This window comes from Python bivittatus, unplaced genomic scaffold, assembly GCF_059951505.1.
Source record: "Python bivittatus isolate LINGU-HERP-01145 unplaced genomic scaffold, Pbiv_v1 ctg000850_np1212, whole genome shotgun sequence".
NCBI classification, from domain to species: domain Eukaryota; kingdom Metazoa; phylum Chordata; class Lepidosauria; order Squamata; family Pythonidae; genus Python; species Python bivittatus.
In genome coordinates, this window is record NW_028277112.1 from 11,857,930 (window position 1) to 11,875,460 (window position 17,531).

The 17,531-nt window shown below is 35.3% G+C and overlaps 1 protein-coding gene across 1 annotated transcript in view; it reads left to right on the top strand.

Moving 5' to 3' along the window:
- Nucleotides 1–17,531, top strand: part of ADGRV1 (adhesion G protein-coupled receptor V1) — a 275,296-nt gene that overhangs the window by 100,792 nt on the left and 156,973 nt on the right. Inside the window, exons 45-55 of the mRNA XM_088130185.1 lie at nt 1,116–1,240; nt 1,995–2,161; nt 2,585–2,731; nt 5,075–5,182; nt 6,564–6,816; nt 7,258–7,380; nt 8,351–8,573; nt 9,660–9,864; nt 11,081–11,227; nt 13,756–14,011; nt 14,741–14,943. Coding sequence (XP_087986311.1) covers nt 1,116–1,240; nt 1,995–2,161; nt 2,585–2,731; nt 5,075–5,182; nt 6,564–6,816; nt 7,258–7,380; nt 8,351–8,573; nt 9,660–9,864; nt 11,081–11,227; nt 13,756–14,011; nt 14,741–14,943 — 1,957 coding nt within the window. The remainder of the gene's footprint in view (nt 1–1,115; nt 1,241–1,994; nt 2,162–2,584; nt 2,732–5,074; nt 5,183–6,563; nt 6,817–7,257; nt 7,381–8,350; nt 8,574–9,659; nt 9,865–11,080; nt 11,228–13,755; nt 14,012–14,740; nt 14,944–17,531) is intronic.

Genomic DNA, 17,531 nt, shown 5'->3' on the forward strand with positions numbered 1-17,531 from the left:
CCTAGCTGGGTAACAAAACATCTGTAGGAAAACAACCAAGCTCAGAGAACCCCAAGGACTCCACAGTTCAACCCTGAGCTACATATATTCTCTTCTATTGGTAAATACATAATTAAATAATTGCTATAATATTTTACCTAAGTTTAGATGCACAAGCTTCTATACATTGACCATCTTTTCTTTAACAATAGGCATTTGGAGGTTTCACCAATGTTTCCCAGGTTCAGTTTTTGTTCCTGTCATTTAATCTGTTTTTATTATTGATGTATAATGTGATACTGTGTCAGTGCTATTGAAATAAATCTGTGTACTTCTTTGTTTTCCTTTCCATGGATGCCGTAGCAAACGATATGCAATGCAAACTAGGAATGTGCAAAACCATTCTGAATGGTGCCTTGTGCAGCAAGCAAAGCAAGCCTGCTGCTCAAAGCGCTGAAATGCCACATCTTCTGGATGGCTTAACTGGTTTGGAGGTATCCGACGTTGACTGAGTATGTGTGAATGCATAGGATAACACAGCTGCTAGGATGACTACTGAAGCAAAGCAGTGACGGTCCTGGAAGAATTATCAACTGTCCGTGCACATGCATGGCCAGAGGCGAAGTTGGCAGGCCCTTGAACTGACCTGTCTCCATTAGTGCTCCACTCACTTGACAAAGCACTCTCCAGATGTTTTTGCACAATCCACTTCATATTCACCCAGATCAGTGACACTTATTTCCAAGTTAATATGTGCTGTGATATCTTTAGAATATTTTTATTTTATTTTATTTTATTTTATTTTATTTTATTATTTTATTTTATTATTTTATTTTATTTTTAAATAACCACAGGTTACAATTCTGAATATCTTGCTATAATTTCTAGAATATTCACATTATACTAGCATCTACTGAGACGTACTATGAAAGAGTCTGCTATTTTAAAATAAGAATAATGTGTCAGATTTTACATGTGCTGAAAAACAGCATTTTTAGAGGTGGTATGCCAATAGAATACCTTCACCATATCTTTATTTTTGTTTTATAATTTATTTAGTTGTGTAGCACTTAGAGACACAAATCTGAAAAAGGATCTCTATTTATATATTTTGTTAAATCTTCCATAATTCGTAGGACAAATTCTATCATAGCTGAGGAAGCAAACACTACAGTCTACTTAAAAATATCTCGGAGCAATGGAATCAATACATCAGTGAGTGTGGAATGGGAAACGCAATCTGATTCTGCATTTGGGATAAGTAAGTCAATTCATAGGTTTTGATAGATTATGGAGAATAGGTTTTTATAACTCATGTATTACAATTTGGCCTATTCAACCAATGAGAACTAAAGCCCCTTCCATATACAATGACTGTACCAATCCAAGGTTGGCTTTGTGCCTTTTTGTCTTCATGACATCATGAGACATGTATAAGTCTTGGAAGCTGAATCAGTTGACTACTGGATTAGGTTTCCCGCTGGAAAGAACTCTGGGAAGTTAGTTGTGCTGTTTTTCTTCTGGACCTGCAGGACAAGCAGTTTCCCATTGGAGGTGCCTTTCATCTGATTCCTACAATTTGCTTTTCCTTGATCTTTTCATCCCCCATATTGTGGCCTGCTGAGGGTTTTTTCTTCCCTTTCTTTTTTCCTTGCAGTTACAATGTGGTAAGGGAAGAACAAGGATAGGAGTAGAGTGCCAGTTGCTTGCTATTTTGGTGTCCTTTCTATGGGCAGCTGGAGAAAAAGTTTCAATGGGAGAGTGCAGCAGTGAGATTTGAGGCTAGTGGTTTTGTGGGACTGCCTGAATTGTTTCAAGGTTCTGGAATGGATTTGATAAGCAGCTGCCTGTAGACTTGACACTGTTTGCCTCTTTTCTTCTAGGGAATGCAATTTTACCAGCTCATGGTCATTTGGGATGAAGTCATTGGTCAATCAATGTGGAATGTCTTTCTTTGCTTTATGCTAATCTCTGCCATGAATAGCATTAATTTTCCTTTGATTTTCTATCTGCAGAGGGTGGGTTAAGTGTACTGGCCATTTTACAAAGTTTTGAGGAAGAATCGATATCTAGCTGGTGTTTCTTTGTGGCAGGAGACTTTTTATACAGCTTATTGTTGCGAACACATCCAGCTGTAAAGTCTTCAATATATCAATGGCGGGGAGTTTTTGTTCCTGTTGAGGTAAATACTGTAAAAAATTAACTGATATCCAAGAATACTGGATCATAGCACTGTTTCAAGACATGTGATATACAGGTAGTCCTCATGTAGTGACCACAATTGAGACCAGCAGCTAGGTTGTTAATGAAGAGGTCACTAAGTGAAACCCAACTGTGCTTATGCTCTTACTTTAGCTTTCCTTTGCTTTACAGACCTGCAAAAGTCGTAAATGTGAGGATTGTTTGTAAAGTTACTTTTTCATCACCATCATAACTTCAAACAGTTGCTAAATGAGCCAGTCGCTAAACAAGGACTACCTGTAAATCCTATTTCAGTAGCAAGGAATATTAGTTAAAGTAAAATTATGTTTTTGTTTTAAAATAATGCATGGATGTTATTAATTGAATAGTAAAAAACAAATTTATTGGTTTACTTTTTGTTTAGGAATTCAGTATTGAGAATCCTCATCACTGTATTGCATTTCAAATCAATGGCTCCTCTTATTTAGTAATTACTCATGGTGGAACAAAAGAACATAGACCTTCTAACAACACCATGTTCTTGTTTACCTCTGGATTCCAGCTGCTAGAGGTAATATTGTTTCATTGTTCAAACTTTCTTTCAACTTTTTTAGAATTCACATACTTGAGTTGAAAATTCCTCTCCCAGATAATGTCAAAGACATCAATATCAGAAAAATTATAAATATTTGTTTGTAAACCGCAGTGAAGTAGACTCATGAGTTGAGCATCTGAGAGAGAGAAAGCTAAATTCCATTTACTCACTATTTAAATAATTAATCAAATGCTAGAAGGTAATTCCTTTAAAAAAAGTACAACATTAATTTACTCCTAAGGGAAGAAATAACTCTGTCCTGCAAAAACCTCCAAAAAGTACAATTATTTTCTCAGTCGGAAGTGGCAATAGTCTGAAGTAACAAAGTTATTTCAATCTTGGAATTGGTGAGTGGGTTTAACGAAAAGCCACAAGACAGCAGATCTAAAGTGTTCTCACTAATTTTTTCAGGACACCTCTAGGAATAGGCCTGAGATTCAGTCTGCAAAATCCAGCATCAGGCTTTAGTTTTGTGAAAACAATTTAGAATGTTATCTAAAAAAATTAAAAGACCGAAGTGTTAAGTATGCTTGTGAGTTTGGCAGCAAGGTGAGGAGGTTAGGTCATTTACTCATCTCTTCTAATAAATTAAATAACTGACTGTCTGTCTAAATAAAACCTAACAAATAATCATAGGTATCCTGTTAGAAAGCTATGAAGGGTGTGTTGGCTGTTCAGTGTAGTGTCATATGCTGAGCAGAGGTCATCAGTGTATGATCAGAGCAATGTGCTTCTGGTTCTCAGGGAACAAATCTGTCCTCAGGCCAAGGTAACTGAACTGGGGAAGCTGAGCTAGATAGAAACATTGTCAAGAGAGGCCTTGACAACCTTTCTATAAAATAATAGCATCCCACTCCAATTTTGATACCTCAGCAATCAGAGAATGAAGCTCTCAGGGTAGAGAACGACATTTCAAAAAAGCAGGGAAAGGGTCTCTCAGAGGAGTCCTTCATAGGCAAACATACCCTCTCATACTGAAGATTTGCCTCTAGGTGGAAAGGGTGGCTCCTAACAGTATGGGGTTTGATTATTAGAAGTAAAGATAGATGAGTATGCATTGGACATGCTGACTGCATGATGATTTGTGTGCTGGAACAAAGGTTGTGGACATCACTGCTTTAAGTCTTAGGAAGACTTAATAAACTTAGGAGGTATGTAAAATTTTCTAAATAAATTAGTAATAATAAACTGCATATCATCTAGATAATCTTCTTGGTAGAGTGTAACCATGGCCATTGTGTGCATTGGTACAAATAACATGAAAAAAAGTACTTGGATTATTCTGAAAGTCAGATGTATATAATTGGGCATAACTATTGAGGTGTCTTTCTTGAAAATGCTACCTTTCTGTGCACAGGGTCAATAAACAGGAATTGCTGAACAATTTCAATGCATGAATGTGACAGTGGAACTGGGAAGAGGAAGTTTAGATTTTTGAGGAATTGGGATTCATTTTCAGACAAGCCAGTTCTATATAAAAATATGGGCTGCATTTCAATCATGATGGTATCAAATTTCTAGTGTGTAATATCAAAAGTGTGATAGAACAGCCTTTAAAATAATTCCAAGGGAAAAGTCAACAGGATGCAAGGAACTTCATTTCTGGAAGAATCACTCCTAGATGGTGAGAGTGAATATTTTTATAATTGTTAAGAGGGAGGGTAGTATATTTGTAGGAAATAAGTATAGTCAGTCAAGAAAGACACAAGGTCGCAAAAATAAAGGCCCAAGTCATAGAAAATCCAAGGACAGGATCGTGTATTGATGCTCAGTGTGAGGGATGGAGTTAGCAAAGCAGGAAATAAGGAGCCAGGGCCCAGAAAAGACCATATTGTAAACACAGGCCAGATGCCATCAACAAGCCAGCATGGGAAACTGGAAGCAACAGAAGGGTAGGAGAAATAAATTTAGGATTTAAATCTTCAGACACAAATAGTGTGTGTATATGCTAGACTTTTAAACCATGTCATCATAATAACATAACTGGAATACCTTCATCATCAGTGGATCAGCTTGGTATCCACAATAAAATGACTTAACTATCCAAGATTTATCCTTGAATGTTATGATAAGTGTATGGATTATGTCTGTTCTCTTAGAGAAGGATTAATTACTATACCTGTAACGCAACTCCTGACACTTACAGGCAAATACCAGAAGCCTCAGAGCCAAATTGGGAAGTTGGAGTGCTTGATGTTAGAGAGGTTTATTTTATTTACATAGTTTTGCCTTGAGCAACATTATTACAGTTAAATAAATGAGATGCATTTTAAAGGCAGGATTAGATACATGCTTTTTATTTCCTTATCTTTCTTTCAGATACAGTCTATATTGGTGCCAGCCACCAGTGATATAAAATATTTCAGTTTGGACCAAAGCCATTATTTGATTATTGCAAGTTGTAGACCAGAATCTAAATCTACCCAGGTTAGGAGAATCTTCATTTTATTTCATGTATATTAGCCTTGTTTGTATATTCACCTGAAATTAATAACATTCAGAACTTATGCAGCATTGTGAATTCTTTAAGGGTATGCATACAAATCAGGTAGCAAATTGAGATGTATATGTGAATCATACGAAAATTGAAAATATGCTAAATTTAGATTTTTTTCCTACTTTTTAATATAGCTTTTAAATTTACAGCAGACATGTCACATGTTTGTATCAATTAATACAAATGTGTCTCTATTGCACATTAATAAATGCAACTTGAATACCACCTGCATTAATATGTACCTGGCTGTCTCTGCATTCTTCTTCAGGACATGGGTTTGTATTCGTATCTACAAATTACTTTTCTGTGTACAAAAATATGATCAGTGATTAATCAGCTGACGTGATAAGCAGTTAATGGCTAGAGACTTTTCTCAGTTTGAGCTCTGCTTTAAATATGCCCCAATCTGCTATGATTCTTCATACTGAACAGATACTCTGGCTGATCATATATCCCATTTCTGGATGGATCCTGTACTTGAGGCCCACATTATTCAGTACCATATCCATATTATGGCATATGAAGCTTTGAATATTCCTTTTTAGTCGTGCTCTCTAATTCAGTTTCCAGTTCCCTTGTGCCAGTGAAGACTCCAACCCATTCTACCATTCTGCATCCAACATGCCTCTCTCCAATGGTGATGCTTCCTCTTCAGCAAGATCTATCCAATCAATATTCAAATGCGCAAAGTAAAATACATGGCTGTCAGTGTAAACTCTGCCTTTACAAACCAAGATTGTTGTAGTACTTGAAGAGGGAAGTCACATAGCTTTTTGAGGTACAATAAACTTCTGGTGGTGTTCTTGAGCTTACTTTCCTGCTGAAGGTAGTGGAGAATTCTGTTCTCCAAACTGCCCAGTTTTCCCTTTCTGAAAAAGACCCATGGTGAGACGTCTCTCAAGATACGTTCTTTTCAAATTTAGTTAAAGTCTGGAAGGCTGCAGACTGCTAGAGAGGATGGTACAATGAAAAACAAAGCATTCAGACACATCCCTTGGCCAACCTATAATTAAATAACTGCAAGAGCATCACGCTCCACAATGATGATGATCATTTTACCAGAATTATATTGTCCTTCAAAAGGAAAATTTAAAGAAAATTAAAATTAAATGGTACAAATTTTTAAAAAATGGTTCATAAGAATAATTCCTATGACTGATTAGTCAGTCACTTATATATATGGTAAATAAGAGATATGTTCTAGTTTTTCATATTCCACACCAAATGTCATATTTAGGACAAAGATATTTTAACATGATACTTGATTTTTTCCAGTTTTAGTTGTAACTAGAGCTATTTTACGTTTTACAGATTTTCCAGTGGAATAATGGCATCTTCATATTCCATAATCAACTCTCTGTGAATGGAGTTTTAAGTCTGGATCTTTTTTCCAGGGGAAGTACAATATACCTAGTCACTGTCCCTTGTGAATCCACACAGAGACCTCTTTTATTCAAGTGGTCAGATAACGATTTTATGAAGTTTCAAGAAGTGCCAATCAATGAAATAACACAAGTCAAAGCTTTCATTTCTGGATCTGATATCTACCTAATTTTTGCAAAAGGTAGTCATATTTGACAGAAGTACATTAAAATTTAGCTGCTATTGTGGAAATGGAAGCATGAAGAAAACATCTTTTAATGATTTTAATAATAAAAATTTATTTTGTTTAATAATGATCTCCTGGGAAAATAGTTATATAATGTTTTATAAGGGCTAACTATCTGAAGTTGATTATTTATATTGGGGGATTGTGCTGGTTGTTTTTTGCTTTTGTTTCATAATTTGTTTTTCCATGTTTTCTTCTAATACTTCGGTTACAAAGAAAATTACTTGTAATGAATAAATAAAGGAAACACAGTTCTAAAACACAGTTCTAGTTCTACCATCTACAGAATTTCCTTAAAAAGGTGTGCTTCATCAGATATTACTACTTCTTGATTATGACTACATTAATTGTAAATACCTGTATTCATAGAAACTTGTCTGATTTTACTCTCCATAGGGCTCAACAATACATGTGAAATTTTTGTGTGGGAGACAGGGCAATTTTCCTTCAGATTTTTTCAGTCAATTTCCATCAGAGCAGTAAACACAATTCATACTTTTTTCCCACCCTCAGGTTTAGGTACGTATGAAAATTATCTCTGACTCCCCTTGCACTAATTCACACATGATTTTTTTTCTTGCAGAGATATAATTTCCCTGTAGGGGAATACCCCATGTGTACACTGTACACCATCATACATAAATTATACTATGTGCCTTTTTGCACATAGTATAATTTGAGATGTTGCACTTGCCCATGATTTTTCAAAGTATGCATTTGCAGTGATTTGGATATGTATGTTACATGCATCATAATGGATTTGTCAGATATGAAATGGCCTTAAATAATTGGATACAAGTCGTCATTTGCTGGCAGAGTCATTCTGTGCAACCCAAGCTTCTTGGGAGCTAGAAAATAAATTTATAGGACGGTTTTCAACATGTCTCTTTTTGGATGAGTATGTGATATTTGCTGAGTAGCAGTAACTTTTAATCAGGTGTTAAGAACTGCAGATCTGTAGTACATGAAATTACTTATTTTTGCCACAGCAAAATTTCCAGCCTTTGGAGCATCAAGAATGTCTTACGTTTGCTAGGGAAGTAAAGATTTTTGGTGCTGCTTGGCAGAAAAAAGGAGAGCATGCTGCCATGTGCAAACATTTTTTTCCTCCTTCAGGAAGGTTTTGCACAGCTGCTTGCACAAGGCTTTCCCTGATTGTCTGATGTGGCTGTGCATGCACAATTACTTTGCTTTATTTGTGATCCCAGCAAAAGAGTTGTCTACATATGCACACACTCATGAATACGAATGTTGTAAGCCTTAGAAGCAGCCATGCTAAGCTTCCAGAGGACACTGCTTCACCATTTCAGTGCTCTTTGCAGAGCACCCTTTTGAGTGCTTTGCATATCCTTAAAACCAAAAGTGCTAAGCAAATGCTTAATGCTAAACACACCTTGAACAAAACCAATTAAATAAATGTTTTGTTTTTTCAGCAGAAAATTTTAAAATATGCCTCTAACATTCTTGTCTTCTTTGATTCTTGATGTAGTGCATGTACTGTTTGCTAGCAAAGATAAATCAGCTCTGTATTCCTGGAACTCAGAAATAAATCGGTTCTCTCCATTGCTAGAAGCTCCTTCTGCCAATCATATTGCCAGTGTCAATGTAAGGTCTCTTAATTCTAACAAAAGTCTCATTGTTGTGACTGGAGATTCCTATTCTTATGTCTACGAGCTAACTGCAGTTTCAAATCAATCAGATTTTATACCTAGGTATGATTTCATTTTATATATTGATTATGAGCATATTATTACTTTTGTAAGTTACAGTTTATAAAATAATGTTGTTGTCCTTTCCTTTGCTGTAAAGTTTGGGTTCCTAATACAATTCTTTCCATGTGCCAATTCTGAATCTTTCGCTTTCTAGTAAAAATTCTATAGTCAGAAGGTGATGGACAAATCAACATCTAGAGACACCATCTTGGAATTGTTCAGAAATCCAGGAAAGAATACTGTCAAGGATTATTAATAGAAAATAACCAAATTAAAGAAAGATGATAATGGAATAAAATAGCCCAGAAAGCTGATAGAAGTCTGCTGGCTTGTTTTTGATTGATTGATTGATTGATGATTGATTGATTGATGAAAGATTTTTTTGTGGGGGGAAGATCTGGATAAAGTCTAAAAACAAAAACTGTATCAGGAGTCATGCCACTTCCTCTCACATGGGGCAGAATAGAATACAATAAATGGATGCTACCCATAGATTAATTTGTTTACTTGCTTCAGCCCTATATATTTTCAAGCTCTCTCTTATCCAAGAGCTTTGAAGGAATGTAATTGAAGGTGTGCCCCTTCTTAAAGCTGCATTTGTGATATGAAGAGATGAGATTGGTCTAATCTAAATGGAATGCAGTATACATTATTTGCTTAAAATATGTATGAGTTAATCTACCTGGCAGATGGAATGGCTTGGAACAGTAATATGGAGACAGAAAGATCCCCACTCTTCAGTGCAATGCTCCATGTATAGTACATTCAAAATCTCCTTCAGAGTATGAAATGATTCCCCAAGACAGACTGTAAAACCTTCTGGATTTTAAAGATAGGAGGAAAAGGACAAGTTATACTGTATAAACAGAAATCTACTTCCATGTTGTTGAATTTCACCTCATATGTTTCCTGTCATACTAAATAAATAGCAACAACAACAAATTAGTAACTGATAATGACTGTATCTTTTAAGAAGCTGAAAATATGATAATTATTTTTCTGTAAAAAATGTGATTTTATTGTATTTGTCTCAGAGGAACAATCCTTTAATTATAAATATGTTGTGCATTTGTATTTTTATGCTAGTTCAGGTGAACTGATATTTGAACCAGGAGATAAAGAAATTGTGATAGCAATCAATATTTTTGATGACACAGTCCCAGAGGAAGAAGAAATTTTTAGAGTATTGCTGAAAAATCCAAAGGGTGGTGCAGAAATAGGTCCAAATGGTTATGTTACCATAGTTGTACCATCTAATGATGATGCTCATGGAGTTGTTGCATTTGCCCAGGTAAAAACTGAATTATTAAATTATGAATTTTTTATAATAGTCTCTTGTTAGCACATATGGTTTATATTGATATTCTTATTTATAATGTTGTAAAACGTAATACCAGACCTAAACAGCTGTCTTAGCAATTTATCTCACCTATTATTCATTGGAACCTGCAGTTTACCTCATGTAATACTTGTTTTATTGTGAATGCTTTTGTGATGGTTTAGAAAATTAAGACCATTTATTGTTTTACTAATCAGATTTATATCCCAGCCTTTCCCAAAGGAATTTAGTAGTCTACACAGATCACAATACATAATAACCCTTCATGGTGAGTTAGTCTGAGAGATTCCTGGTCTGAGGACACCTGAATTCAAGGTCTTGAGTCTAAATGCGGCAATCTAACTGCTACCACGTAATGATGTCATGATGGGTGTGAAAATCTGTATAAAAAAACTGACCTAACTTATATATTAAATGGTTTGTTTTCATTGAGAAATTAAATATAGGGAACTCAGTTTCTTCACTGAGTTTTCCATTTCCATTTCAGTCATGTTTTGGACCAGGATATGGAGACTGAGATTGCTTTGGTTATCTTGGTAAGCTGCCAGGACCTGAATAGAGGAATTGCAGCCATAGTAATTTTCCACACTGCAGAAAGTTGTCAAAATGGGAACCAACATTTCTCAGGCTTGATAGAACTGTTAAGTAAATATTGATCAGAAGTCTCCCAATCTCAAGGCCAGGAAGAATTTAGGAGAGATAGAGACAGACAGATTTGATTTCAGTATTTTGCAGTAGGCAGATCTGTATGTACATGGAGAGAGGGAGAGAAAGAGAGAGAGCGCACTTCTCTCTATTGTGCAATAAAGCCATGTCATGTCTGTGAGCTTCTACTGTAAGTGGGTTTCTGAGTATGGGGTTAAATGTCTGGGGGAGGTAAAGATGCATTGCTATGCCTGAAATAAAGATTTACTGCTCTACCTGGAGTAAAGTCTGATAGTCACTTTTTTAGTTACTACTTTTTTCTAGTAGTGATTTTGTAGAATTATAGTGATTTTAACTATTTTATAGATTTTTGAGTATCTGACTACTCTTATTTTGTTAGTGTTTAAAGGGCAGAAAAACAAGATATAAAAATACATTTATTTATAATGTATTATATTATACACACACCAATATCCATGTTAAGCTATCTACGTATTCATTTTCATCATTTGTACATTTTTAGAATTCTTTATTTAAACAAGTAGAAGAAATGGAACAGGATACCTTGATCACCTTGAATGTTGAGCGCTTAATAAGTACATTTGGACATGTTATAGTATACTGGGAAGCTAGTGGGAGTATTAGTGACATATTTCCAACTTCAGGAGTGGTATGTATTTTGCCAAAATATTAGCTGTAGAAACTGCAAAGTCGTTTAATTAAATAAGAAGCAAATCTGCTAATAGGTTAACTTAGGAGTTTTCTTCCCTCATACTGTATTGACCTTTAATTTCTTGATCTAAAAAAGTCAAAATGATCTTGACTTATGGAAAGAACCATTTCTGCCTTTGCTTTCATGTGGTATTCTTCATGTTCCTTAGATAACTTAGTCACCTAGCCCTAGTCACCTCCAGATTGGACTACTTTAATGCGTTCTACATGGGGCTGTCCTTGAAGAGTATGCCCAGCAGTGTGAGCAATTATGTGTGTCCCCAGAACAGCACATGTCACACCTCTGCTCTTTGAGCTGCGTTGGTTGCCAGTTTGTTTCTGGTTCTAATTCAAGGTGCTGGTTTTGACCTTTAAAGCCCTTCATGGCATGGAACTGGGTTATCTGAAGGACTACCTCTTCCTGATTACATCAGCCCATCCCATAAGATCCGGCACAGAGGGCATGCTACAAGCTCCATCTGCGAGGGACTTACATTTGATGAGTCCCAGGAGGTGGGCCTTTTCTGCTGTGGTGCCCGACTTATGAAACATTCTTCCCCCCGAAGTTAGGTTAGCTCCATCCCTGTTAATGTCCAGAAAGTCCCTCAAGACCTGGTTATGTCATCAGGCCTGGAAGTCCCAGGAAACTGGTGACATTTTAAGGTGGCTCCCCTATTGTGGGTAATATGTGGTTGCTTATTTCTCTCTCCATTTGTGGTTTGTATATTCTAATTTTTTAATGATTTTTAAATTTTTTTTAATATGATTGTCTATATTTTTATAATGATTGTTTTTATATTGTGGTTTTGTTTGATTATATGCTGTCCAGTCAATTCTGGTGAGATGGATGGCTATATAAATTTGATAAAATAAATAAATAACTTTTTATTTAATTTTCTTAACCTAAAAGAAAAAAGGGGAAATTAAGAAAATCAAATAATATCTAAAGCAATCTCGTAATTGTTTGATAATAATAATAGTCATGTTGTTTAATATTATGAAATGTAATACATATTAATAATCAGAGGAACTTCCATAATATTATCAAGTGTGATATGGGAGGTTGCAAAGAAAGATATACCTATATAAATCCTGAATTTCCTATAGTTGAAAAAAAGTGCTTTCTGCATGATCTGTCCCTGCAGTTCTTCCTAAGTATAAACTATTTTTTAGAAATCCAATATCAATATCATATTTGATGGACAGAATTAAAATATAGATTTATACTGTAACACAATGCACACTGATACAGAAACAAGTTCTACTGAGTTCATTGTGTCCTACTGCTAGATAAGCATATAGAGGACTGTGTATAGAATTAATCTACAGTGCTATTCACGAATACCTGCAGGAAACTCCATTGCATACAGTAGTATTTCCTATTAACCAAAATGGATCAAATCTAATGAAGTCAAAATGGAGTGCCACTCACATAATATAAATTATATAATAGGACTTACTTGCTGCTGCATATACTCACTGAAAATTCACTCATGAGAAGAAAGACTCCTCTTGAATAATGTGGGGTTGGGTATGAATGGCAGCAGATGAATTTTCAGAAATGCCCAGACTTCTTTTCTAAAATTAGAAAGTTTCAGTATTGCTGTTAGGTAAAAAAAGTTGCATTTACTTTAGAAAAAAATTACAAAGTGTCATAAGGTGCTACTTATAAGTGCTCAAGAGTTACAGTCAGTTGCCATTCCAAAGCATTATTGCAGAAAAAATGTCTTTTTCATTTCCTCTGAATGCCAATGCATCTTAGAATTTTAATACAAAAAGCAAAATAAACTAGACATAAGGCAGAAAAAATCCAAAATATATTAGTGAGATACTTTGATTAGGATAACTGACAATTCAAAAAATAGCAAAATAAATAGATAGATAAAACATGTTGTTCTTATACTGTAAACAAGACAAAAGTAGCATATTTAAGCCATAGAATTTGCAATAGTCTTAATAGGAAATATAGGAATAAGCTGCAGATATTAAAATTAGGTACTGAAATTGGGTTAGGAAGTACCTGCTATATCAACTTTCTCCAACCTAGTTTCTTAAAATATGTTGGACTACAATAGGAGTTACAGTCCAGCCTGCCTGTAAGACTTTATTTTTTGCCATAGGTAAACAGAATAAACATTGAAAAGAAAACAAACTTTACCAATTCAATTATTGGTTAGAAGTTGTATATTTTCCCAGTAGTACAAAAATATCTTAGATATGCACAATTTATTTATGGTGCATGATTATACTGGAGGTATTTGAATTAGTATAGGTAAGTATGTAACTTAAAAAAAATAACAACATTTAAGGAATGTTAATATGGCTATTTGATTAGGATAATCAAGCAAATGATTAAATGCTTAAGGCCTTCCTTTAACTGGAACAAAAAATACTAAACTTTGATGGGATTGCATCTTAAATTGTTGCATTAAGCTAGCAGTTACATGAAAAATATTATGTTGTATATTTTCCTCTTAATTTCTTTAGGTGGCATTTTCAGAAGGTCAGGCTTTGTCAACAGTCACATTAACAATCCTTGCAGATGCCATCCCTGAAGCTTCAGAGACACTGAACATAACTCTCACCCACATTAGCACTGTGGGCATTCAGGATCCCCAGAGAGGAGCCATAATTGATAGAAGTCGAGCAAAAGCTATACTTACCATTCTGCCTAATGATACTCCTTATGGTGTAGTGGGATGGCACACAGATTCTCTCTTTATCAGAGTAGCAGAACCTGAAGGTAAGTCAGTTCTAAGAAAATCTTAAGGAAGTTCAAATACGTCAGTGTTGTCCAAACTTGGCCACTTTAAGATGAGTGGACTTCAACTCCCAGAATTCCCCAGCCAGCATGGCTGGGTGGGGAATTCTGGGAGTTGAAGTCCACTCATCTTAAAGTGGCCAAGTTTGGACAACACTGAAGTATGTATTTCCAGAACTCCTTCAGCTTTCGTGAAATATATTCATTAAATGACTGAGGGCTTTAACATGAAGTTAGTTTATTTTTTTAAAAAAGGACTTTTCATATACAGTGTTGCAGTTGCATCTATACATTTTGAAGAAAACATTTCTCAATATAGTTTCAAACAATTTTCTTTAATCTGTGGGGAGTAATATAACATGTAGAATTTAATATATGATTAGCAAAGAAATATGAGTTGTATTTTTGTTTCTCTTGGTATTTATGTGAGACGTCTCGATAAAAAAGTGTTTGAAATGTTTGGGAAAAAAACAGGTTTGGAAAAGTGTGCTTACAAATATTTTTTTAAAATGTCCTAATTTTTATCATAATATGATTAATCATTTTTTCCTGATCCCAGAGAAAATGCGATTCATGGAAGTAATAGAACTCATCACTATTATGTAGTTCATCAGCTACAATCCAGTTCATGCTAGTTCTGGTTAAAAAAAACAAATTCTTTCAACAATTATAGATATATTCATTAACTTTAATATTCTTTTTCTTTTCTAGAGAGATCAACTATTGTAACTTTGCATATTTTCAGGGAACAATCATTTGTTGGAGATATTAGTATACACTTAATATCCCACCCTATTTTTTCACTCCCTCTTATCAATCAAGCCATTGAAAATGAAGATTATAGGCTGGAAAACAAGACCATTATTATGGCAGAGAATATGACAGTAGTTTCAGTCACTGTAGCCATTTTGCCAGTGAGTATTTGAGAGTATATACTATAGTTTGTAGCAAACCTATATGTGAATGGCATATGAAAGCTGCAAATACTTTTCTGATTAATATTTCTGTATAACAGTAAGATAGTAGTTAATAATTTAAAGTTATCACTCCCAATAAATCTAAATCTTAACTAATTATATTCCCTGTACTTAAAAGCCTATTTTTTCTCACTTTCTTTCAACTTTACACTATATTTTACACTTTACATGATATTTACACTAGTCAGAAATTCCTACCTTGATTGATGTTTACTATTTGTGCGTGGGAACAAGTCCATATATATCTATGGACTTTATGATTGTTTAATAAACCGATCAATAAATACAGATCATATTATTGGAAAACTTGCTGGTGTATTGCCTTCTATAATTTGTAATCTCAACAACTTCTAGATTTTATCTACATGTTCTCTGATTGAATGGTATGTAGCATTTTGTCATATTTATGATACTACTACTACTACTACTACTACTACTAATAATAATAATAATAATTCATTAAAGGTATATGCCGCCCAACTTCCAACAACTCAACAGTTCATGCATATTTTCTGATGCTAGAATTTTGGCTGAATTTGGAGTGCTTCTCTGGTGCACCTGACCCTACAGGATTATGTTTGCCTTATCTCTGTGGAGGCAAATTGATCCCAGTCTAGCACATTGTGGCATCTCACTCCAAACAATATAATCTTTTGGCCCAGACAAAGCTTTAAGCAAACTCAGACAAAGGATTTGGATTTAGAATTATAAAATGATAGTGCCAAAATCATCCATCCATATTATGGTGCAATTGGAGGTTTGCTATGGATGTTTCCTAGCTATTTCTATAACATCCTGAGTATCTCATATAGGAGACTTTTTACCTTGGGTTGAATTGGTGTACTACCTTTTATGGAGCCTATGGGCAAATACACTAGTCTACCACACAACAACAGATACAAAGAAAGAGCCCATTGTACTACCCATAGGGTCTGGCACTCATAAACCCAATTATCAGAAAGTTTAGTTGTCTTTCTGATCAAAAATGACAATCTTTGTTCTGCAAGACCTAACTTGGACAACCACTACAAAGATTGACAAGTTTCTTGCAATAGCTATGGCTTGCAGAAACTGGGTGATATCCTCTTCTCATTATTATTTCAGGTTTGTTTGTTTTTCTTGTATTTTAAATTTTATGTTTGTGTTTTATAGTGTTTCTGTATTTTAAATTCTGTATTTTATTGTCTGGGACCATAAATAAATCTACTTACTTAAAAAAAAAAAAAAAGATACATACAGTGGTACCTCTACTTACGAACTCCCCTACTTACGAAATTTTCAAGATATGACCAGCTCCAGCCCCAAAAATTTACCTCGATGTGCGAAGTCCGCCTCGAGGTATGGCCATTTTTCCACCCTGACACGTGGTCCGCGGCCATTTTTCCGTCCTGACATGTGGTCTGCGGCCATTTTTCCGCCCCTGACACGTGGTCCATGGGTGTTTTTCTGCGCGGCGCGCGGGCGTTTTGCCACCCTGCCGCGCCCCTGATGCGCGGCGCGCGGGCACTTTTCCGCCCCTGACGCACGGCGCACGGGAGTTTTGCTGCCCCGCCGCGCGCGGGCGCTTTTCCGCCCCTGACACGCAGCGCGCGGGCACTTTGCCGCCCCGCCGCGCAGTGCGCGGGTGCTTTGCCACCCCTGACACGTGGTCCACGGATGCCAGAACGGATTAACGGTAATTACATTGAACCTTATGGGAAAATTTGATTCAGGGTGTGACCAAATTCGGAGGGTAGAATGGATTAACTGTATTTACACTGAACCTTATGGGAAAATTTACCTCGACTTGCGACCAACTCGACTTGCAATCAGAGTCACGGAACAGATTAAGTTCGTAAGTAGAGGTACCACTATATTACCATATTTTAATCAGGTTACTTAGAAAATCTAATACATGTGCACTTTACCTCTCAAACAATTTATAATGGGACAGTTTCCTCAAATCCCTATGTCTGAATAAATTTAGTTTACCTGATCAAGAATCAACCTTTCATAAAATATATCATCATCATCATCATCATCATCATCATCATCTTTCTATCCATGGTTAGTCCTTATGGAACAATGTGTTGTCAGATCTAGGTTTAAACTGAAGAACCAAAGAATGTGTACTATCTGAATCAAAATCTATTCTGTGTTCAGTTACTGCTAGTAATAACAAATTTGAGACAAAATCTTTAATTACTTATATTCCATATTAAGAATTGAGATTCCTCTTAATGCATCTCATTTATTTATTTATTTTTAAAAATAACCCTATGTTTAAGAGAGAGATCTCATTCTTCCTTTTGTCAAAATTTCCTATGAGATGAAAATATTTTTAGTTCTCAAGACAGTGTCATAGATTCATTATAACTCTGAAGATTCAATCAGCAGGTTACTAATTGCAATATCAGTTGGTCATCAGAAGAGCTATAGAAAATAAAACATTTTAGAAAATAGTTTATGTATTTATTAAATTTATATAGCCTCCCATCTCATACTTGTGACTCTGGGCAGTGCACACAATTAAAAACACAAAGCCA